Source organism: Gallinula chloropus, assembly GCF_964237585.1.
Source record: "Gallinula chloropus genome assembly, chromosome: 13".
Taxonomy (NCBI): Eukaryota; Metazoa; Chordata; class Aves; order Gruiformes; family Rallidae; genus Gallinula; species Gallinula chloropus.
The window spans coordinates 4,271,621-4,296,351 of NC_140098.1; the positions used below are offsets into that span (position 1 = coordinate 4,271,621).

The 24,731-nt window shown below is 45.8% G+C and overlaps 1 protein-coding gene across 1 annotated transcript; it reads right to left on the minus strand.

Annotated features, from left to right (window-relative positions):
- Positions 1-2,967: 2,967 nt before the first annotated feature.
- On the minus strand, positions 2,968-8,690 carry CEBPG (CCAAT enhancer binding protein gamma; the record flags this gene model as incomplete). Its single annotated transcript, XM_084270184.1, has 2 exons — positions 8,675-8,690; positions 2,968-3,530 (listed from the first exon to the last, which is right to left on the minus strand). The coding sequence occupies exon 2, from the start codon at positions 3,418-3,420 to the stop codon at positions 2,968-2,970; it is 453 nt and encodes a 150-aa protein (XP_084126310.1). The 5' UTR covers positions 3,421-3,530; positions 8,675-8,690.
- Between the last annotated feature and the right edge of the window lie 16,041 nt (positions 8,691-24,731).

Below are 24,731 nucleotides of genomic sequence, written 5' to 3' on the forward strand. Positions count from 1 at the left end.
AGTAACAGAAAGATTGTGTTACGTTGAGCAAAGTCACGTGTTTAGAAAGGTCTGAGCATTTGTGAACTGACTCGTGTAAATGGCGGCAGCTCCCTGGGGTTGGATGCACTTGGGATTTGTCCCACCTGTTATGCTGAGGCAGCTCCGGGTCCGGTCACAGCAGTGGAGCCTCCTGGTGCTGGTGAGGGCAGGCGCAGACACCTCTTCCTGCTACAGTGGGAGCATGGGAATGGGGTTTCCTGCTGAAACAGGGTGTTGTAACGCTCCTCCTTGTAGTGACAGGCACAGTATCCCATCACAACTGAAGCTGCTGTTAAGAAAAATGTGTGGAATGGCAAGCCTTAGGAAGGGCAAACCTTAGGAAAGGTAAGCCTTGGCTTTTACAGGTGTATGCTGGCATTGTCTTGTGTAGATGTGTATTTATTGCAGCCTTCCCTTTGGGAGAATTGCCCGAGTGGCCTCAGTACGAGTGTCCTGTGCCTTGCAGCACAGGGTAAGATCAAGGCGTTTTGCAGTCACACAGCCTGGGCTGCTCCACCTTGGGGCAGGGAGGGAAAGCCTTGCCCCCATCTTTGCTCTCGGGCGTCCAAGACAGCTGTTTTGCCAGGAGGAAGCTTGCAGTAACAGACTAACACTTTTCTTGCAACCAAACTCTCACTGAGGGTAGACTTACAATATCATTTGTTGGATCCATGGCTTCACACAGCCAAGTGATGCTTCCCTAGGCAAACAAAGCAAGTGTGGAGACAGCTAAGCCAGTAATGTCACTCTGCCATCAACTGACTTTTCCTAATGCAGCGGTTTTGTTTTAAACAAGAAGTGGAAATGGGGCTGCCAAGAGTAACAGGTGGAAAAGTCACCCTCTGGAGCATCAAGAATAATATTACTCCCAGTTAAAAGAGATTTTTTTTAAATTTCCAGCAAAATCAGAAAAAAATGCCAGAGGCTTGGAGGCCCTGTTGTGGTAGGAGGGAGAGAGAAGCCCCATCAGCCTGTCAAACCCACAGCAGGGCCACATAGTCCCAACTCGCAGAGCTGATGACCAGGGAAGAGCTCCTGCCTCTTGCACCAGAGTAGGCATGCAGTAAACAAGCGAGGTGCTTTCAGGTCATGTTTTTCTTTGTAGTTCTTGATGTTCTGTTCGTCCCCTACACCTTTAATGCAGTGTATTTTTAGTATTACATTTTTTTGGCTTTGTTGAATCAGGAATTTAGCCAAAACTGTAAAGAGTTTCTCATTCTAAAAAGCCTTGAGTGCAACACAGGAGCAGAGTCTGTTGCACTGATTTCTCAAAGACAGCTGCTGGAGGCACACACCTCTGCATTTCAGGGAAATAGAGAAAAGACAGGAAAAATCAGGCCAGCACTGGAGGCAAAAGGTTTTTATTAGCTTCTGATATTTCAACCCTACCTACTTAAGCTGCAGCTAGAACCAAAAAACATATCTTTGTAAAAAGACTACCATAAACCAAAACAATCCATAAAAGTTTTCTGGATGTATTAAAAGTTTAAATTCAAAAAAGAACTTTTCAAGGTTTCATTTTCTAACAGCATCTTCATAGAGATAATATCCAAGTTCTCTTCCTAAGTACAGATACAAGGCAAACAAGCATCCTAGAAAATAATCTATGGAAAAAGGTAGTGTAGGAGGGAAATGAAGACAGTGTAATAATCCACTAGCCAGACACACAGGTTAAATGTAACACAACCATACCATCAACAAAATACTTAAAAATGAAAATAAATTAAGATTACATCAAAGTTCCTGCTTTACTTTTATTGTTTAAATCCTCAATATAGTACATACCACTGTGTTATGGATCATGGTAAAGACTTAGCACTAGCAGTAAAAAAGTTGCTATAGAAAAACTTCTATGAAAATAAACAAGACTGAGGGTACTCCCTCACACAACTGTGTGATGGCTATTGAAATTCCACTGAATCAGCTATTCAAACTGGGCCATTTGTTTTTAAAATAACCGTGAATTTCTGTAAGATCTTGGTTGCAAATGTGAACAGCCGTGAAAATGGAGATGTCAGTGAGCAATGATCCATACATTCTGGCTGAATAAATCCTGTCTTACCCCTTTCATTGCTTAGACAAGCTAAACATTTTGTTCTCCCCAAGACCTGCACCCCAGCAAGAATGCCATTTTGCACAGCACATTTTTGGTAGCATTTCGACATTTTCCAAACCCCAAAGTCTTGTTCTCATAAGGCCCCAGTCAGTATGTGAGCAGTGTTAACTCCTGGACACAGGCTTGAAAAGCTTTGTCAGTGTGCTGCTTTCCCTGCTGTATGTGATGCTTCAGACTCATTTGCCATCCAGAACCCAACTGTCTGTACAATCATCATATTGTTACTTTTCTAGAAAACATCAGTAAGCGTCCCAGCTCACTATCACTACGCCCTCCCCATTAGCTATAACCAGACAGGAAAGACCTAAGTGCTGCTGTATAGGACTTGCTCTACACACTGAAAGTAGCCCACCAAACAGGAGAGCAAACGCCCTCGGTGGCCTTGGCTGCTTTGCAGTATGTAAGGGAGAAACAGAGCCCTTCAGTACACTAACACATACTCAAAAGACATTTTATCTGATTATGGGTTTCTGATACTGCAGTGACCCATCCTACTGATTTCCTTCCGTTACACAACGATAAGAAGGTAGGTGTGATGCTGTAAGTGAACACTTCTGTGAAAATGCTATTTTCCCAGTACTAAGCTCCTTGCTGACTGTGAATGTAGATCTGCATTTAGTAGATACGTATTTTAGAGGAGAAAGCTATTTAGAACAAACACCCTAAGCAGTTTCCTGTTTAGTTGTATCAAATCTTCAGTGTTAAACCTAAAAAGAAAAAAAAAATCTCCACAAAGTGATGGTTAAAAGAACAGTTCTTGCTTGGTTACTGCACGGGCATTGCAGACAGGCTGCACCTCGAGAGTTCTTTCCGTAAGGCTGCAGCAGTGTCTACTGTCCCTTGTTTTCAGGATTTGCTGTGGTGGTGTCAGTGCCAACAGGTTGCACATTGTCTGCGAGGTTGTGTGCGTGCTCGAGGAACAAGTCTTTCAGTACGCTCAGCTCCTTGGTCAGGAGCTTAATTTTTGCCTCTAAACGTTCATTCTCTTCTTTGAGCTGGTTGACCCTTTGCAGCGTGTCCTGTGCTTTCTGCTTGCTTTTTAACCGGCTCTTTTTCACCGCCATGTTGTTCCGCTCCCTGCGCTGACGATACTCATCACTGTTCCTATCCAGGAAGGAGTTTTTCTTGCCCTGTTTGCTGGGAGGCACAGCTTTGCCTCCGCCACCGGGACTGACCGGCACCAGCTGAGGAACCTGCTGCAAACCACTGCTGTGCGCTTGGGTGTGAATCACGCTTACTCCGTTCGCATCTGTAGCGGTGTTCTGTTGGGATGTCTTGCTCATTTGGACAGGCTCTTCTTGGACACAACAGAATGTAGGAGGAGACTGAGAACTGTTAGGTTTCTAGATGGTGTTTCCAGCAGGTCTTCACATGGATTAAGGACAAGGTGAACCTAGTAGGGAACAAAAATGCAATTTAAGGTGCCAGTTCAGCTGTGATCTTACACATCACTGGCTTTAGCGTGTGGTACTGGTGGTACATCTGGCTATAACACATTGCCATTGTGCTGGAAGCGGACAAGCTGCCAACTACATTTCAGAAGCCTCTTGAATGTATTTGGATTGGAAGGGACTGTTACTGGGTCATCTAGTCAAGCCGTTTGTATTGTTCACTGGCTTTGCTCAGTTATTCCAAAGCCATCCCCGATGGATGGATGTCTAGCCTAGCCTTGAATATCTCCAGTTTCACAACCTCTGTCTTGGCAACAGGTTCCACTGTCTAACTTTTCCTCCAGTTATATAATTTTCTTAATTTTCAAACTGGGGTTTTCTTTCTGCAGCTTAAACCTATTAACAGCCTGACTCTTGACCAACAGGAGTGCTTGATCCTTGTCCTCTCCAGGCCATCCCTCTGGGTGCATGCACAGATAAATTCCTCCCAGGTCTCTTTTCTCTGGAGTGAAGGTGCTTAGACTGCCCACCTTTCCTCAACCACCTTTCAGCATCTTTTAGGGCTTTTACCTGCTCTAAGATCATTTCACTTGCTTTTGAAGATCATGTCTGAATTGATGACCACTTTTAGGTCTCACTAGTACAAAGTGGGAAAAAAAAAAAAGATCTGTGGAAAAAGGCTGTGACCAAGTGACATCAGAGGAACCCCTTCAACCACCACCACCAAGGTGAGACAAGCTAAGCCTGTAACAGAACTGCAGTAAGCAGGTGGGACGGGAATGCAGGGTGATGGCAATGGAAGAACCACGACATGGCAAAAACAGGACTGCTGCCACCCATAAGAAGAGAGCAGCCACAGCTGACCCTTCCACAAAATACATTCCCCTGCTGTATGTAGCTCCTGCACCGCTCAGTGTCCACCCTCCAGCAGACAGGCCTGATGAGCAGGACACCTTCTCACCTGACTCATGTTGTCCTGCTGCTGAGGGCCAGCCTGCTCCGGAGCCTAGTGCTGGCATGAGGAGGAGGAGGATACCACAGCTGCTGCTGGGACACAGCCCTGACAAGGCTCACAGCTGCTCCCCTTCTCTTCCCATCTCATGGGATGACCTCCGAGATGTCTGGGAGAGAAGTTTGGGAGAGAAGAGGGGAAGGGCAACAGGGTTGTTCCAAGTTCTTGAAATCCCTACCTCTAGCTCCAGTGAAAAGTACTTGGCTATCAGTCAGACAAGCATGGATTTCTTGTCATGTTACAGAAGAGTATCTAACCACCATAAACAGGTCCTACTCCAACCTCAGTGCAGCAGTACAGCCTGGGTCATGCCTGTGCACACAGTATCACAGGACCAGTGTTCAGCATCCTCCTGGCCTGTCCTCCAGAAGACCCACTGGGAAAGTGGGCAGTTGAAGTTAGGGTGGGCAGCACTAGCCCAGTCCCTGCAGTGTCCAACCAAGACATGACAGCTTGCGAAACAGCACAGGAGAGGGATGACTGTACTCCTGCCTCTGGCTGATGAATGGATTTGGAGAGATGTTTGTATAGGAGCTGCAGTGTGTCACTGGTCATTCCAAACTCACAGGTCCATCACCTGCTTACTGTTCTTGTTTTTCTCTGCAGTCTGAGCTGCTGTTTTACCTTCTGCCAGGGTATCCCTCACTACAAAGGTTAAAATTCTACTGTTTAGATCAATTGCAAGTTTTCTTCCATAATGAGGGAGCTAGAGCCAGCTGCAGAGTGTGGTTCAGTAAAATTAATGGAAAAGCCTACTAAGTTTGGCTTGAATGTTACTCAAAATTGTGTCACCGAGAAGTCTTCTCACTTAAAACAAGTGGAAGATGTGTGAGTTACACCCACACCCCTCCCATCAAGAAATCTCTTCATTTTCGTATTTTGGGGCAAAGAAACCATCAACTCTTTTGACATCTGTGTAACTAAATCTGCATTTAGTATTTTCCTGGTTTCAAATCTTAAAGCAACTTCTGCAGACCGCATCCAAGCCTTGGATTCTGTCTGACCAAGTAAGCACTCTGGTTCAGCAGTTAAGCTGAATATACAGCTGAGAAGATGTCACTGTGCACAAAGCCCAGGCTGGCAGGGCCAGTTGCTGTAGCTGTGCATGTGTGATTGCACTGACATTCTTAGTCAAGACATAAGTAGGTGCTTCTCCCAGAGCATATACTGTCTTTGTCTTGGTTTTATTTTTCAGTACAGGGTTTCTGTGGCCCTCACAGTATACAGCTCTGTTAGATCACCTCTCACAACCAAATTTTTCCACTAGTTTTTGGCATCTTTTCAAAGTCAGACTGCTCCTGTGTCCCCTCTATTTCAACACACTGCAGTGCACACTAAGTTCATGTGGACAGTGCAGTGAAGTAGCCCATGCCATCTTCACAATCTGCTTTTTGGGCTTCATGAGACGCTGCAGAAGGAAGAGTGGCTCCTGCCCCCCACACAACATTTAACAAGTTTCCTCACATCACCAGGTGCCATGTGCTATTTCTCTCTAAGCTATCAAAACTATTTAATACTGCTTTAATGTTCCCTTCAGATGTCTATCAAATTCCCCCGTAATTCCAAGGAAAAATTATTTGTTCCACTAAACCAGATCTTAATGGAGTCTTCTGGCTGTGCAGTACACGGCTCTAAGCGGAGATGAACCTGTGTCACAGCTCTCAAACAAGCACTCCAGCCCTGCTAGAACAGATCTCCCTCAATTCCTTCCCACTGGAACTGATCCATCTCCTATCAAGTAACTATTTCTTGAGCGAGACATGCTCTTATCCGGCCTGACAATCAACTCCTACCTGGAGAGTTGACACCTGGATTCCTGTCCTGCTCCAACTAATACTTATGCAAAACAAGCAGCACTAACTGCACAACATTACAGATAACCCAGGAGTTTAAACAGCTGAGGCTCAAAACTCCTTTTTCCCCTGGTTATTTGGAGGCTGGATCCCTGTTAGCATTGCCACTTCTCCAACAGAACGATGTGAGGGAGGGACATGCGGGGTAGTGACAGGTGCCGTGGGGCACCCTTCAGGGAACGCTGCCAGATCTAAAGGCACCAGGCTTACGTACAGAAAGGGCTCTGGAGAAAGGTAAGGATGTGGTAATAGAGAGACCACGAGTGTGGGGAGGCAGGTGGGTCTCAGGTTTGATTCTCAGATACCAGTGCCACGCAGATGGAGCTGTGCTGTTCCTCTCCCCAAGCAGGTTGGTTTGCTGTGGATGGGGGATCACCCCGGCACAGCAGGAGGCAGCTCCTTGGAGAGCTAGCCTTGTTTCCAAGCATCTTGTTCCCATAAAGCTGCTCATTAGCTTGAGCTCAGCCACAGCCCTAGGCTGGTTCCACCCAGCACATGGTAGTGTTTCCAGTGGCCAGTTAGAACTGCCTCATTCTCTCCTTGGGCCACCAACTGGCCACCCAGGACACCAACTGGCCACCCACTACAGCATAACTTCTGGTAACTCAGAGATGTCCTCTGAGGCAGAGAGACGATTCTTACTGCCTGACATTGCTCCTCAGGGACCACAGAGGCCCCAAGACCTTGCCTTCACAAAAAAATCAGTGAAATAAAGAACCTGAACTTCCAAATGTTTGTTTTGGCAAAAAACAAAAACTGTGTTTTGTTATTTAAATCAGTATTTTTTTACTTAGCATCAAACATACAAAGCAATCTCTCTGCTCCTTTTCTGAGGTGTGGCTGTTGATTCTGACCCTGAGTCAGGAGGACTTTACTGCACAGGTTCACTCAGCTGCCCTGTCTAAAGCAGAATCAGTCCCAACCCGACCCGCAGCAGGTGGCCTCGCTTCTCTCTGACTTCAGTAGCACCCCAGCAGCATCTGACTAAATCCAAATGACCCTGTAGAGAGGACAGACACCTAACACTCGAGCCATGCGTGTGCCGAACACTGGGAGGACCTGCTCCTGTGTGGCTCACTACACGCTGGCAGGCAGGTCAGTCAGAGCTGGCAGTGACTCTCACATACTGAGGGCAAGGCAATGAGTTCGGGGTTTTTTTACACCAGGTAGCACAAACCTCTCATCTGCTGCCACAGCTGACAATGGCAGTTTCCCTGATTTTTCTCAGAACATCTGTTTCTTCCATACACCTTACCAGAAAAACACTCCAACATCCTTAACAAAATGCGCCCAGAGCAGCTGAAGCGTGTCCGTGAACTGCGACAGTCACAAACACTCCCAGGTGCCGGGAGCCAGGGAGGTACCCACATGACTCTGTGCCCTGAACTACAACCAAGGGAGCTACTTCCAAAGCTGAACCAACTCCTTCAATCCTGAAGTTTCTCAAAATACGATTATTGCTCTTTGCTGCTGTGTCGGGACGCTGTGAGGAGCGCGGCACCGGCACCGGCCGGGCCCGACGAGTGCCCTTTCCCACTAGATGTCAGAGCCCCCGCTGAGCCTGTCGCGATAGATCTGTAGTGGAAGTTGTGTCTGGAGCTCTGAAACATTGCTGGGAACCGGGAAGATCTGCCGGGGCGTTCTGCCCCCCCCCCGAGAAGGGGCAGAAGAACGCGGGTGCTGCGGCGCGGCACTTCGTGGCGGGATGCCCGCTCCCGGGAGCGGTGCGAGCGCAACGCGCGGCTTCGAGACCCACTCGCAGACCTCTCCAGAGGCCGGGCTCGCCGAGGCCGCCACAGCTTCTCCCGCCCGGCCCCGCCGTCAAAGCGCCTGGAGGCGCCTCGGCCCTGCCCCGCTCCCGGGGCGGGGAGGCCCGGCGGGGCCGGAGCCGCGGCAGGGACGGGACGGGACGGGGCCCAGCCCGCCCCTCCCCCGCGGGCCTCGGCGGCACCGCCGCCGCCCTCCCCAGCGGGCCACGGCCCGGGGGCCGCCCGCCCGCCCGCGGCCGCGTCGCTGCCGCCACTGCTCCTCCCCCGCCCGTGCGGGGCGCGGGGGTGCCCGGCGCTGCCAAGCCGTGACTTCACCGGGGGAGGGAAGGGGAGGGGAACCGGGGCCGCCCGCCGATTGCATCATGCGCTCCCATACGCGGCACCCGCCGCGGCGCCCGCCGCGACACGGGAGGGCGAGCGATGGCCGGGGCCGGGCTGACCCGCTCCGCTCCCCCCGATTCCGCTCCCCCCCCAGCGCCCCGGCCCGCCGCCCCCCGCGCGACAGCGTTTACCTGCGGCGGCGCAAGCGGGCGGCGGGAGGGGCCGGGCCGGGCCCGAGCCTCTTTCTTTAAAGTGTGGCGTGCGGACGAGCGGCGATTGCGACACCCTCCCGCTCCGCCCGCCCCCTCGCCAATCGCCACCCAGCCGGCCGCCGGGATGATGCAATAGCCGCCCGGATTGGCAGCCCGTGCGGCCAATCAGCCGCCGGCACTCTTAAAGGGCGAGGCCGCTCTGTGGGGCTGGTTCGTGTCCCGTGGGGCCGCGCTAGTCCCGCCCGCCGCGTTCAGAGCCCGTGGGGCTTGGTGCGTCGCAGCCGGCTCCGGGGCTTGTGCTCCCGTCCTGCTGCGGCTGGGGCACAAGGAGACGCGCCGCGCTGTCACGCGTGTCCCTGGAGCGGCCGCCTGTGCCCCTGCCCAGCCTGCCGGAGCCATCTTCCCCTCTCAGGCGGGGAAGGGGCCCTCAGGAGCCGCCGAGAGGCCTCCCCTCCCTTCTCGGCCTGGGGGCTGGCGGGGAGCCGGGCAGCAGTCCCTGCTCTCCGGGCCGAGGAGCCGGGTGCCGCCCCTCCTGCCCTCAGCCCGGGGGAGAGGGGCCGGACCGGTGTACCCCGGGAACTTCCCTTCTCAGGCAGCTCATTCCCGGGCCGCGCGTGAGGGAGAAGCGGCCTCGGTTCACCCCGGGGCGCTGCCGCCTTCCCCGGCCGGGCCGGGTCGTCTCTTGGGGCATGAAACTGGGCAGTGGCCCCCGAGCATCAGAGCAGATGGGGCAGTGTTTCTGTGCTGACTGGCATCTCTTAATTGGTCCTGGGGCTCTAATTAACACCTGGCCGCGTGTATGCATCTCGGTCTAGCTGCTGTGTGGTTTGCTGCTGAGGATGTTGAGAGATACAGTGGAAGGAATGCCAAAGACATCAGCCAACAGCTTTAACTGTTGCCTTGACAGCAGAGATAATAGAAAGTTCCTGAATTTCTATTACTTAATTTTGCTTTTCAAACACATTTAAGGAAAATAAATGCTAAATGCTGTCAGATCAGGTCACATCTAGAACATAAAGATTCTGCACCAATTCACCTGTATATGTTTGTTATTCTAAAACATTTAACTTTTTGTAGAGAAGACTTTTTCTGGCCCTTAATATTTTCCAGAAACTTCGGTTTACATCACCATAGTTCTTCCTAAACAAGTACAGTATAAAACTACATGTGCTCGCATCTCCTAAAGTGTATGTGCACAGGATGTGTTCGAATGGGAGATAAACTCTTAACACACAGGTGTACTTCCAGTGCGTGGTTCTGGAGTCATCTGTCTATAAGGTAAGCAAGTTTTAAACAAGGTTAGGTGTGCATACAGTGAAAACAGTAGTGTGGAAAAAGCAGTGTTTGTTTAAACGTGGAGAGGAAAAAATGCCAATCTGTATGCTACTCCAGTTGAGCGCATAAACATGCTTGGGAAACATTGTATGTCTTGCAAAAGAAGTGAGAAGAATCAAGACTTGTAAACACAGTCGCAGAGCTCAGTAATGTAGATATAATTATTTGTATTTGCCATTTTTATGGCTGTCTGATGTTGCGTGTGGGTTTTGTTGTTGTTTTTGTAAAGCCCTGTGGAAAATAAACCACATTTGCACAAGAATTCTCAGGATTAGTCTGGGCAAACAGTTTTACTCAGTTCATTACCATGAAGATACTGTTTCCTTGTCAGTCATCAAGTATTTGCTTTAAAATTGCTAATGTTTTTCTGTTTCTCAGTTGAAACTTAGGTTTTCTGTGACAATGACTCATCCATCTATAGCCAGAGCAAAATTCCAGGTAAGCATTAGACATTATCCTCCACTCACAATAGTTAAGTAAGTGTGTGCTCTTAGGGTGCTTTCCTGGGATTTTAGAGCACTTTATGACCATTCATTCATTAATCCCCATCAAAGAAAGCTGAAGAAAATAAAATGTAGACCAACTTACTCTTATAAAAGTCTGATTATTTTAAACCTGAAAGCCCATACATAATTCCGTGCAGGTAAGGCGCTCCAGCGCTTGGTTAGCGTTGTGTCCTATTACAGGAAAACCATCACACAATGTGCTTTAGCCTTTGCAGGATTTATTGTTTTTTCCCACAGCATTATAGTAAAAATAGAGTGTGAGGGAAGGGATCTAAAGAGTAATCACAGAAATTATAGGGGCAAACGCTACTGAGCTGTGGCATTGAAATGCGCACCTTCCCTGCTTGTTTACAGGCTGCGTGAGCTGGAGTTGGGTCTCACAAGTTGGCAGGTCCCTGCTGGGATGGAGTCCTTTTTGCTCTGATTCTGGGTGTGTTCCTATAGCAACAGTCTACCTATACGACTATAGATAATATTGTAATAGTATCTCATTTTCACATGGATAATCCAGTCTCATGATTCTTTAAAGAGTTTAGTCCTTGAAAAGAATTACACAGTTACTCAGCATCTTAAGTAAACTACAGCAAATCAGAGAGGAAGACGGGCTATTGAGGAAATAGAGGCTGGGAATTGGAGGCGTAAGGTGTAAAGGGGAGAGGAGCCTGTTGGGGTAAATGGCCCTGTTTATTACCCACTCTGTATGTTCCTTTAACACTTAGAAAAACATTTAAGAAGTTCTCTGCAGCCTTCCAATTACAGTGTGAAAACTGTGTTGTCACTGTTTGAATAATTTCCTTTGTGTCTGATTCCAGTGATTATGCAGGCTACCTCTGTCTTCGTGGGCAATTATTTCTTTGTCTGAAAATAAACCCCATATAAACACCCTGGACTACAACCTACACTTAAAAAATACATGTTATTCTGTTAGCATTCAGATCTTTACTTTATTTCCCTCATGAATAAGCCTTTTTTTTTTTTTAATTCTGGATCTGCACATTTCTGTTCAAGGTTTACTTTTCACACATGGTGCTACTGTGTAGTTTTTCCCTCTGGTCTAACATGTATGCCTTTGAACTCTTCCAGATGAGAAGTCAATAATTTCCTTTCCAGTAATTTAGAAGAGGAAGATAAATCTATTTGTATATATGTATTTTACAAGTGAAATAAATAGGCCCTTTAAGTAAAAACATGTCATTCCAGACTGTGTTAACGTATTTGAGGGCAAATGCTCTGAATTATAGTGAAATAAAGCTTTTCTTGGTTAGTTATTATCCCTATTCTCTCAACCTAGATTTGTTCAAAAGAGGACAGAAAGACTCTCAGAATATGATTGAATTCCTTATGGTTGCCAAGCAAATGACGTTCATTCAGGAACATCCCAGAAATACCAAGTCTGTAATAGATGTTTTCCATAATCTTATTATTGCAAACCTCCCTTCTCTTACTAGCCCTTGCACTTTGTTGTTATAAGAATTACTTCTTGCATTCTGGACTGACCTGCACCAAGACCAAAATCCTGTTGTTAGAAATCTAAATTTTGCAGAGCAGAAGTTATAAAACCTTCAGAAAGCAGAGGGATTGCTGGCTTTCATTTATCAGGAATCTGGCTATAGTTCAAAAAAACAAAAATCAGGAGAAAAATCATCATGAGTATATCCATTTGAAAAAGCTTACACTTGTTAAGCAAGGTACTTCTGAGTTTTTTTCAATCTGATTTAATAATTTAAATGACAGAAACTTGTCTATTAATAGGCAATTTGTCAGAGGTAGCCGTTTTGAATAGGTGAAGAGAAAGGAGATGAAACATTGCTTAGTGGTGACCACTGTTTCAGAATTGCACTTCTAATTCTAGCACTGACTCACTATAGCCTTGGAAAGTTACAGTGCTTTTGTTCTAGAAAATACAAAGTAAAGAAAAGAGCCATTCTATTCTAATAGCAAACATCCATTTCATTGTAACGCTGCCTGGAGCTCATTTACAGGAAAAATCCAACGTCTTTGTTCCTTTTCTCCATGCAGCTAAGAAGTCTTGCAGCTAAGTATTTCCAGTTTCTAGTTCTGTATCTTCCAGCTCTACTTCCCATGTTTGCAGTTATCAAAATATTAAAGTCCCCCTGCTGCCTCGAGCTACTCACCCTGGTTCCTGAAGAGAGATGAACTCGATTACGTGGGTGGTGTGCGTGTTCCTCAAATGGAGGAGCACCAGGAAAAGATACCCCTTCCCTCCCCCACATCCTCAGCAGGCTATCAGGTGGCAGCAAATAAATCAGGCTAACACAGAAATCTTACAGAGTCTGAGGAAATTGATATATCAAAGATGGCTTTTACTAGAAACCCAAGCTGTCATTTTTGTGTGTGGTATGCCACACTTTTCCCCAGCTACAGCTGTTCCCATTTCCTCTACAGTTTGAAGTGGCGTGTTGGTACTTCATGCCTGGTGGACAGGCTGCATCTAGGTAGACTCTCTATTAGATTTGCCCTGAGATTTAATTCCTTAATTGCTGTATTTTCACTTCATTATCAACTTAAACTTTTCAGTCAGAAAATTTTAGCTGTGCTTTTACAAATTAGCCAGCTGTGTAGGCAAAGGTGTGCTTATTTTGTAAGGTTTACTTTTTTGTATGTTACTCTGGTTAGTAAGCTGGGCTCTTCCACTACCAGAGGCTTCTTTCATAGCTATGAAATACTTGATGATAAATTTGTATATTTTTAGTGAAACTCTTATCCTTCATGTGTCAGGAGTTTGTGCTTCAAGCCGATACCAGTGCTTCATTTCACAGGATGGTATTTTGATCTGAGTGTACTGCTACGTCAGTGGCCTCTTGAGAGATTTGGAGGTAGAAGAGCCATCTCATTATCCCAGGTAATCCTTTGTCATCTTGTGACAATTCTCTGCACATAAAAATACTGTCAGAAAAATGTGTGCTTTTTCAAAATTCAACATGTAACTATACAGTCCCCTTTCCTCACGGAATTCCAGAAGACTGTGTAGGTGGTGGGCAATGTATTTTAAGTAAATGAAGATGAACAGGTACTGATTAGTAGCCACAAGTCCCTTTGAAGCGAGTGAAGCTCTCTGTGACCTTATGTAGCAGTATCAGAGTATGGAATTAGGAGCTTTCTTCTAGGTCTTCGAATTTGAAAATACCAAGTGTGTCCCTGAAGAATGCCTGGTCTGGGAGGAGGCTCTAGGTGTGTCACATTACTCCAAAGTGTTCAGATTTCTGGAACAGCATCTAACAAAAGGAGCGCCACATTCCAAAAGGGGTTTTGTTGGGGCTTTTTTTTCAGGATTTTACAGTTTTTATCAACCTGTGTTTGTGTGTGAGTGTTCTCTGGCTTGGCTCTGATGTCCAGCAATCCAGTTAAAATCGATAGAGCCATTGCTGTGAATTTCACTGGGGCTTGGCTTGAGTTTTTCCTGAACTCCTTCAGTAATTGTTCTAAACAACACAAACTGGGAGTCTTCTGCTCTCTGCAGAATGTGAGCAGCATTTGTAGACTGCCACTGATTGATACAGGGATTTGCTGCCACGTGTAACATGTTAGGTAAGGTGAGGCTGCATAGCTAAAGATGAGGAAAAACAAAGTAGATAAATGGATTGAAAGGAAAATGCCACGTATCGTGTGTGTGTATGTGCACATATAAAATCTGGTTCAAAAGAGACTTGTTAGGACTGAACAAGTCTGAGCGAGAATTAATGGCCCACACCTGGGAATAAGAGGTGAATTCTCAAGTATCCAGGTTTAGTAACTGCCACACCTGTCCTATATTCCCAAAAGCATAAATGAGGTCTGCAAGGCTTTAGATAGCTTAGCTTCTGAATGTGCAGTGCCATGGCTCTCTTCCAAGGCATCATCAGTCACCGCATGAAAATCCCCACCCATAATTACTAGGGCATTCTTTGTCACGGGGTATACTCTAGTGAAGAACTTTACCTTATGCATATGATACCAAGAAGAGTAAATAGTTTTAGGGATGAATTTTATCCAGACTTCAAAATGGTTCTTCAAACTAAAATAAATACCCTTTCAAGAAAGCAATTAAATTGGAGAGGCATAGCTCTCTTTCTTCTTCAGGAAAAAAAAAGGTGTTGGGAGAATGAGGACACAAGCTTCTTTCTTATCAATGGCTTTATTATTCCCTGCAACCTATATGACCTCTGAAATACCATAAAAACCTCAGTGTAGAGCCACTTGAAAGAAACTGAGAGCTTGTCACCTGTCAGGGGATAGTCCACCTGACTGTTTATTCTGCCTCACTTCTGTTAATAGACGTGAATAGAAAATGAGATGTTTATGTCTGGATTATACAAAACATGTGGGAGGACAGTTTAAGAACATCTTTTGGCAATTACAGTGTGTCTGTCACTGACCTCCTGCTGACAACATCTAGGCAGATTTTGTGCTAGGTAATCAGTGACAGTGATATTTTGATCAGGCAAGTAAAGCCTGTCTCTTGTCCCCAGCAGAAAAGAAGTGCTTACCTCAACAGTCCCATCCTCCTTCCAGAAAGATGATTCTCTGCAGTTGGTGAGTTAACTGTTTTTTTCTTTTTCTGCCTCCTGAAATGGAAGCAAATTGCAAAGAAAGAGCAGGGCACAGCTCTCTGCTCTTGGCTCTGTGTACCCTTTAACATACTATAGACTCCCAGAAGAACAAAGCAATTACACTCACAGGCACCGGAGTATCTCTGCTGCAGAGCATTTCCCAGACACAATCTAGTGTTGGGTTTCTATTGAATATAAACACTGCAGACAGATTTGTAGAAAAGACACTTGGGCAGCATGTCCCAGGGACAACAATGCCACTGAAGAAGGACTCATCTGATTTTCTCTTCTCTCAGCAGTAACTAGATCAGATTTTCCTCTGATAGCCACAAGGAGCTTTATGGTCCCTCCATCACTAGCTGTGCTTTGAGGTCATGTTTCTGCACCTCATTTAAAACCTCTGTGTGGAGGAAACTCTCATCATTCTGAGTTGTTTAGCCATCACATGGGGCTTTCCTGCATCAGGCAGGATTTATTTGGTCTGGAGTTATTACACAATTAAGACACCAACTGAAATCATGAGGAAACGATTCAGGATCAATAATATGCAACAGAGTTGATGTTGGTGACTGAGAGTGGAACAGCCTGGCTATTGAAGTAGGCCACAGTAAACAGTAACGTGCAAAGGAAAAGTGGATGGGAACACAGAACACCTCAAAACATACTGGAGTTTCTGTTGTAGGCTCCCAGCAGTGCACGTGCACTGGCAGCCAGTATAACACCAGCAGTCAGTGTAACGCCAGCAGCCACTTTGCAGAGCCTGAGACTTGCTCTGCTGAAGCCCAGTGGTTTCCCTGAAGACTCTCTTTCTATGTGCCCAGTATTTGCTGAACATACACATTCCAGAGAGGACTTTACCAAGGTGCACACAATTGTAGAAACCTTCAAAGCACACAGTGATTGTGGTGAAAGTCACAGTCGTTTGTCCAGGTTTCTGAGGGAGTACAGGCGGTGCTTTGAAGTCACCCGCAGTCTCGGTGGAAATGTGGTTTGGCAGTTGCAGAAAAGGACTTTCCTTACCAGGAAATTAAATTCTTCGAGGTACATTGTATATGTGCACCTTCACCTCAGCCTTTTGCCTCCTGTGTAAAGTCCTTTGACATGAAGGGATTCAGCAGGTGGGCAAAACAGAGGAGCGTAGCACACGTGCTGGTCTTTCCCTTCCTATAAACGGCATGAAGACAGGATGAGTGTGTGTGTGTACTGCCAGCAGGAACAGGCACATAGGCAGCCAGTCCCAGAGAACTCCAGGACAGCCTTGGGCACAAATGCCAATACCTGATGCAGAAAAAGGTTAACAAAGTATTTCATTTGTGGGAATGCTGTCCTAATGTAGGGACATCTATTCCACATTAGTGTGTAGGATCAGGTGAGAACACCGCAGCACGTTCTGAACCAGTGTATGGCTTTCATCACTGGAAGGCACACTACCTCTGGTCGTCATTTTAGTGAGAGTACACAGACAGCTCTGCTGAAGCAGCTCTTCAGCTGCTAAGACAGCACTGGCAGCTGAGCTATGGGAAAAATGAAGAGAGTGCATGCTTTTCCTTTCTTTCTGAGTGTTTTTAAATAGATTTCTGGGAAGATATTCAGTGGGCTTAAAATTTGATTTGTCACATGTTCTGTGACGTATCCAGATGGACTTTTTTCAGCCCTGACCAAAATATGTGGATCCAAGGACTTGGAAGTATTTCAGTGCTGCAGGGGAGGTTTAACTCAGTAGTTCTGAGCCCACTGAAACAAATAGGCAGGGGACACTGGGGCAAAGTCTGACTTGCAGAAGACTGAGTTGCGGTTCACATGTCAGAAGATCTGAGCTCTACCTGCATATTTCCACAGTTTGAACATTTAGCCTTTTCTCATAATAGGGACATGGATACTTCAGGTTTGATTGTCCCATAAAATTCAGGCACCATTTTTTGCATATCCAGTGGAATCAGCAGCTGAGCTTGTGCAGCTACATACAGGGAGAAACTGTAGTTAGGAGACTAAAAGTGTCTTGCACTTCTGTAAAAGTGTCATTTCTGTAAAAGAGAAGGAAATGGGCCTGAACCTTTTATCAGTGAGATGCTGAGCTCTGGAAGTGATGTTTGGTTCAGTTGGTTATTAAAGCAGAAGAGTCATTCCTGTGTGGTGAGGAGTCTAGGCCTTACCATGGATGCAAATGATCTCTTGATGACTTGAGGTAAATGATCCATAAGCCTGCACTTAGTTATATAAATACTCCCATCCCATAGCATCCATGCTGGCAAGGAATACACTCTTTTTTATGGAAAATACTGGCCCACTATTAACTGTACTGTCTTATCCAACCTAAATGCCAGCTGTGTTGGCTGTGGTAACTGTCAGCAATTGTTTCTCTGACAGGGAGCAACAGGGTTCTGTGCAGAATTACACTTTTCTGTCCTCTCTTGGCAGCTCAGTGGCAGATTGCAGACAAGAAGCATGGATTTACTACTTGGTATTTAGAAGGATTCATCCTCCCATGCTGTGGGTTCTGTGGTACACAGGTTTTTAGGTCATCATCTTATTTAAAAACTATACATGTTAGTAAAACAAATCCAGTGCTGTAGCACACAACACTAAAATATGTTGCATGAATTCTGTTCAGAACCATACAACTCATGTAATTAAAAATCTGGCATTTTTGCATGCTTTTAATGAATATAGGAGTTAATTTTCTAAAAATAAATTTTGCTTTGCCATGTTAAATTTCACTTTATATTTACCATGTTTATGTCATACATGTGAGCAGTTTGTACTGTTCCTATTCCCCATTAATAAGATGTTGGGGTTTGTTAAGGAATGTAGGATTTATGCTGATATTTTTATATTCCCTGTAATTTGCATTCCATTAGCATCTAACTTAATTCTTTAGGCCTGAAAGAATTACTCAGATTGACTCCAAAAATGTATTCCCACTTCCTATCTTTAATTACAGCAGCAGAAGGGAAAAGATATTTTTGTAGTATGGAAACCCAGTTGCCTGGCTGATTCATTTTTCACTTGGAAGACAGCTAGTTTGCAAGGACTTTTTGTCTGGCATTAGACACCTCTCAGCTCTGGGCTCTTGCTGGATGATCAGCCACGAGTAACGCGATGGCTGTGTAAGTCACATGACATTGTTGCTACCTCCTGGTTGAAGGGCAGCTCCTTTCTAGCATCACTTTTTAAGGATTTCATATGACAACATCTTGCAAACAGACTACTTTCTGAAATATTACTGCAAACAAAATCTAATGGTTTTGTTCCCATAAAGGGAATGAGGAAGGTGATGGTTTCCATTGAAAGCAGCCCTCTGGCTTTACTCATATGAATTCTGATAGTATTTATTTAACACACACAGTAGCTCAGCTGTCAGCTGCCTCTAAAAACTAAGCAGGAGGAATGGTTTGTTCCATACATCATAATTTGAGGTAGCCAGTCCTATTTTCCTCTAAAACTTTGAAATGTTCTTATAGCCACAACACTGCAGTTCCTAGATTTTTATGGGACTGTGATCCTTTCCAGGAAAAAAAACACTGATCATTAGACTCACCTTGGTTTGTGATTAACTCTTATTGCACTTAAGATAAAGACTTGTTGTACCTAAAGCATAAGATTCCAGTTTGAACAGAAGAATGCAAATACAAAGGTCTTGTGGAACTCCAGCAGTGGTGAGAAATGACTCATTTGTATGAACAAGACTGGCATGCTGAATGTTAGCGTGTGCAGCCTCTCTTTCTATGAAGGCTTAGAAGGCAGAATAGGAGTTACCTCAGCAGGCAGCAGTGCCAGGTCCTTGTGCTGGATGTTTTCCAGTGACCTTTGGAGTCCCTGCAGGGAATGAATGGCTATCATCACACCACCTGCCAGTGGATGCTGCCCCATCTGCCTGCTGCGTGGTCAGTCTTGAGGTGAAATCACTCTGCGTCAGGGGCAACACGCTGCACATGGGGACTGCAGCACCGCGTGCCAGCACGTTCAGTGCAGGCTGCCGCTCGCGTCTCATCTTTGTGCCGTGGTTGCTCTGAAGACAGTCAGGGAACTCCTGATGCCAGGAATACTGCTATCATTAGTTTCCAGCTGACAACAAAACTGACATCATTTTCAAGCTGAGACTGCCTCTGACTTGCTTCTTTCCTCTCTGTGTCTGTTGTTCCCCGGTGCTGCTGGGTGCTTTGATCATGGTTTGGATTCATTCGTGATGTCACCAAGTGACTCTAAGAACTCTGCAGAACTTCCTTGTGACTCCATTCCCTCTCACTGCCTTTGACATTTTTCATTTAGTAGGCCAACTCCTGCTTAGATTACTCATGCCAGTAATCCCTGGGCTGGCAGTAGAATAATTAGAGAAAGCTGAGTTTAACTCAAAAGGGAGGTGAAATACTCAGATACAAGACAGCATCCACACTGAGCAGTAAAAGTGCTTTCTGTTAGTATGGAGTCAGAACTTATAAAACCTGACATTTTAAATTGAGTCAAGTGTGGCCCCAAACCTTTCTGCTACTGAAGTCAAGCACTTTATGACATTAATAAAAGAAGGGTTGCACCAAAGGTGTATTATTGTCACGTTTCCAGGTCTTAGCCCTTAATTCCACAGATGCTTTGAACATCAAATATTTGCAGGCTGGGAATCAGAAACTCTGAGCTACCAGGTAGTGGGGCTATCCCCTTGTCTGACTTGTGAATCACACAGTAGCTCCAACACAAGAGAAGTGTAAAAAGCCCACCAGATCCTTGAGTTCCTTGAGAGGCCTCATGCCATTCTCATCCTGCTGAAGCCTGCCTTGGATTCAGCAATGTGTTCACTGAGGGAATGACATATCTTATTCTTTGTAAATTCTTTGTGTAGCAAAGGGTCTTTTTCTATACTTTTGGGAAATTCCTAACATATTTTGGTATTTCCATAGTAGAATCATAGAATTATAGAATGTGTAAGTTTGGAAGGAACCTTTAGAGGTCACCTAGTCCAATCCCCCTGCAGTAAGCAGGGACATCTTTACTGGATCAGGTTGCTCAGAGCCTTATCAAGCCTGACCTTGAATATCTCCAAGGATGGGGCCTCCACTACGCCTCTGGGCAACCCTCATATTGAATAATTTTTTCCTAATATCCAACCTAAATCTCCCCTTTTCTAGTTTAAAACCATCACCCCTTGTCCTACTGCTACATGCCCTCATGATCAGTTCTTCCCCAGCTTTCTTATAGGCACCTTTCAGGTACTGGAAGGCCACTATAAGTTTCCCCTGGAGCTTTCTCTTCTCCAGGCTAAACAAGCTCAACTCTCTCTTCATAGAAGAGGTGCTCCAGCCCTTGGATGATTTTTGTGGCCCTTCTCTGGATGACCATGTCCTCCTTGTGTTGAGGGCTCCAAAGCTGGACACAGCACTCCGGATGAGGTCTCACTAGAACAGAGTAGAGGGGCAGAATCACCTCTCTTGATCTGATGGCCACACTTCTTTTGATGCAGCCCAAGAAGCAGTTGGCCTTCTGGGCTGCAGATGCACATGGTGGCTCATGTCCAACTTCTCATCCATGAGTACTCCCAAGTGCTTTTCCTCAGGGTTGCTTTCAAGTACATTGTCTCTGTTGCAGTTTTGTGAGGCTGTGCTGCTGAGATGTTTTCTTTAAGCAGCAGTTAGAGTTTTCTGCCAGCCTAAACTATCAACAACGAGCGATTCAAGGTCAAAGTCGCGGCCCGAGAGACATTCGAGCGCCTCTGAGAATCACATAGAGGAGAAAACAACCCGGCAGCAGCTGCATTTTGCCACCGAAGAAGGGAGCGAGAAGATGTAACGAGCTGCAGACACCACGGCTGGGAAAGGGCTGGGGAGGAGGCACCCCAGGTGCTAGAGAGAAAGATGCCCCTGCAGCCCATGGAGAAACCCATGGAAAAGGCTGAGACCCCACCTGCAGCCCGTGGAGGGGCTCCAGGCTGGATGGAGCAGGTGGAGACATAGAGGAGACACTGTGACCCTACACTGGAACAAACCCCACCAGCACTTGCAGCCATGAGGAGAAACAGAGACGCAGAGATGAGTGAGAGAGAGATTTGCACCAGAGCAGGTTTGCTGGGGGAGGCTGGTGACCCCACAGAGGACTGGGACTGAGAGACACTGTGATTTATGACTGCCCACCATAGCAGTGACCCAACGCCAGGGCAGCTGGTGAATAGATAAAGCCCTGGGGAAAGGATTCATGTTGGAGAAGTTTGTGGAGGACTGTCTCCTGTGGGTGAGACCCTACGGTGCAGCAGGGGGGAGGGGGGTGTGGAATGAATGACCCCCCCTTACCCCCTGTCCGAGAGGGAAACCAACTTGCAAGGGACTGAGCGCAGCCCCCATCTCCCAGTCCCTGCCCCCCTGTGCTGCGAGCAGGGGGAACAAGGGAGTGAGATCATGACTAGAGTGAAGTCCGCTAAGAAGGGAGCGGGGAGGAAGGTTAGAGGTGTCTTAAGATCTGGAAAAGGAAAACAGCTCATGAAGAAGTAACCAAAAACCCCATATTCTCTTCCAGTCCCTGCCCCCCTGTACTGCGAGCTGGGGGAAGAAGGGAGCAAGATCATGGTTAAAGTCTGCTAAGAAGGAAATGGGGGGGGAAAGTATTTTAAGATCTGGTTACGTTTGTTTTAAGATCTGGTCGTGCTCTCAACTCCGGTTTCTTCACTGTTCTTTGTAGTGTAATAAAGTAGAGTAGTTTTTCTTTTCTTCACTTTGTGTCGAGTCTGTTTTGCCCACGTCAATGACAGTGATCTCTCCCTGTCCTTATTTTGACTCCTGAACCTCTTAAAATATATTTTCTCCTCTGTCCAACTAAGAAGGGGAGTAATAGGCTGAATTTGGTGGGCATCTGGCCTCCAGCCAGGACTAAACCATGACAGTCTCCTAAAATGTTTATAATAGAAATTTTTTTACTTTATTTTTGTAGATACTTCCAGAATGTCCGCAGTGCAAACAAGAGCTACTTAGAAAGAGTGATGAAGCCTGAGATATGCTGTACCATGTTGTTCTTGACCATCTTCTGAGGTCAGTAAAAAGTACCATCTAAGTGGGCAGGTTCCCCATTACTTACATAGCCTTCTCAAAATGTGTTAGCCCATCTTTGTAGATGTACCCTCTGAAAACCAGATGATTTGGGATTGATTATATGTGGTCTCCTTACACATTGCCAAAGCTTACCCCAATGCACTACCTTTTGCATCAAAAATATTTTAGGTGCAGTTCAGGACATTGAGATTTGTGAGCCTAAGTTCCCTGCATAGCTTATGAAGGCACTTTGAGAGCATCTAAATTAAGTGCCCAAAGTTGGTGTTGCCTGTGTGCAAGCAGAGGTACAAGCTATGGTCCAGTTTTCTGGATTTACAGGGAGGTTAAATCTCCAGTTTGGGATTACAACTTGGATGATGCCATGAGAAGTATCCAGCCATATGCTAAGATTTACAATCTTGAGAGTATTTTGGGAAACCTGCCTTTAAAAGCAGAGTTGGGGACTGAGTTTGGAGTTACTGTGTTACTATTCCACTGCATAATTTGTATGCCAGCTAAGGGGCTGCACCAGTTCCTGCTCAGATCAATGAGAGTCTTCAATTCAAAAGACGAGGTACAGAGTGTAGAAAAAAAGAAGCTGCATTTCCTATATGCTCCTTAAGGATACAGTGGCAAAAATAAAAATGAAAATCATGATGTTTTCTTGGCAGTTCACTTCAGAAATGTATTTCAAGATGAAAGTTAGAATAACTTCTTCATTTTAAACAAATTAAAAAATATTAATGAAAAAGAAACTTTCATTTGTAGGGGAGCAGTAGTCAAAGTTTTGCATGCTCATTGGTTGTAGTATTAATTTAGGACATAGGAGAGATTAAGGTCTCAGCTTTGCTACTTATTTCTTATGTGACCTTGACAAGTCATTCCATCTCCCAGCTCTCTAGCTGTGAAATAGAGAGTAACAGGACTGTTCCACCTCCCAAGGAGATGTAAGCATGAGTGAATTAAAGATCATTGAGCTACTAATGATGAGAGAAACCACTTAAGTTTATAAGGTACACAGAAGACTGGAAGGTAAATCATTGTTTAGTCTGAAATAGGAGACTAGAGAATGGACAGTTTGGGGATAGATGAAATATTGAACAAAGGGATAATGGATGCATACCAGTACAGGGAGAACTGTAAAGATTTTGGGAAAGTCTTGAGGGAAATGTGATGGCCTAATACTGCAGAAAACAGTATGGTGAGAGGTGATGAGCAATACTATCACTTTATTTATTTGTGGTGTTTCAACTGTATGTTGTTTGGAACTGAACTTAATCCTGTATCTGAAAAGCATTCGGAATATTCCGGGCACTGTGAATATGGTCAGTGAAATACAGTTCTATCTACAAAAAGGAACTAAAGGCTCATTAACCATGCAAAAATTGTGAAGAGATAAACCACTTAAAACTTCACAGACTGCTTGTACATGATTACAGGTGACAAGTTGGAAATAGATTGGGTTGTGAGCACCATTTGAAAGGAGGTGACCAATAATCAGGCAAATGGAGGTGAAAAGATGCTCCTGGTCAGATAGCTTAGTGACTGCACAGGACTGACCTCTCATACTTGGAGACTGAAATCAGCAGAGCACAAAGACAGCGAGAGTGGAGCACATGGTCATAGAGACCCTGAAGACAAGGGGAATGATACAAAAAGGGAAGATAGCATGGATTTGAGTTGGTTCACCTTGGAGTGGTAAACAGTGTTTCCCCAAAGGAGAAAAGCTGTAATGATAAGTAATTAAATAATCTGCTGTTGGACCAAACTGCACATCACAAATGGTGATCAGTCACTTTGCCCAGCTGAAGGGAAGGTCCTGGTTGACCACGCTGCATACTGATCTACCAGGCTCTGGCACATAAAGCCATTTCCTTTGAAACTTCTTGTGTGTAGCAGCTTTTATGTGCAGTATCATGTTTCCCCTCCCTGGGGCAGAAAACAGGAGAGGGGAGACGTTTGTGTTTCATTACACCGTGAGAAGATGGTAGGTTGCCAGCTCTGTATTCACATAGGAAACTAGTGCTGCACCATCCCTGCTTGGTCCCTGGTGCACTCAGGGCGCAGCACTAATCCCAGCTGAGGATAATGCCCCCTTGTCATCCTTACCCTACCCAAATCTGTCTCTCTTCCCCCAACCTCTTCTGTAAGTGGAAGAAAGAGGTGGGGCCATGCTGGCATTCACCCCGAGAAGGTTTGTGTGCAGATAGGACATTCTGGAGTGTTGTCAGTAGCAGTGGAATATTCTAGGTTAACAAGGCAGTGGAATGTGTGATAGGACTGTGATTCCTAACGGGGCTGCCACATGTTCCAAGCTGTTGGATCAGAAAGCAGAGTGCCTTTAAAGCCCACCTGGATCCTGGAGCCAGGTAATCCATTTTGCAGCCCATGGAAGTCAAAGGCCTGAGAACAGCCCAGGAGCTGAGAAATTGAAGAGACTTCAGTGTTCCAGCACAATTAAAATCTCTAATGGTCACAAAAGTCACTTTATATAAATCAGTTACTTACATTCCTCCACAGTTATGTTTTTCTATTCAGTTTCCTGCCCTACTAGCAGAACCCAGCACAGCTAACTCCGTGTAAATGACTTTTGGTGCTGTTTTGGCCTGTGGAGCACTTCTCCCATCCTCCCCTAGCC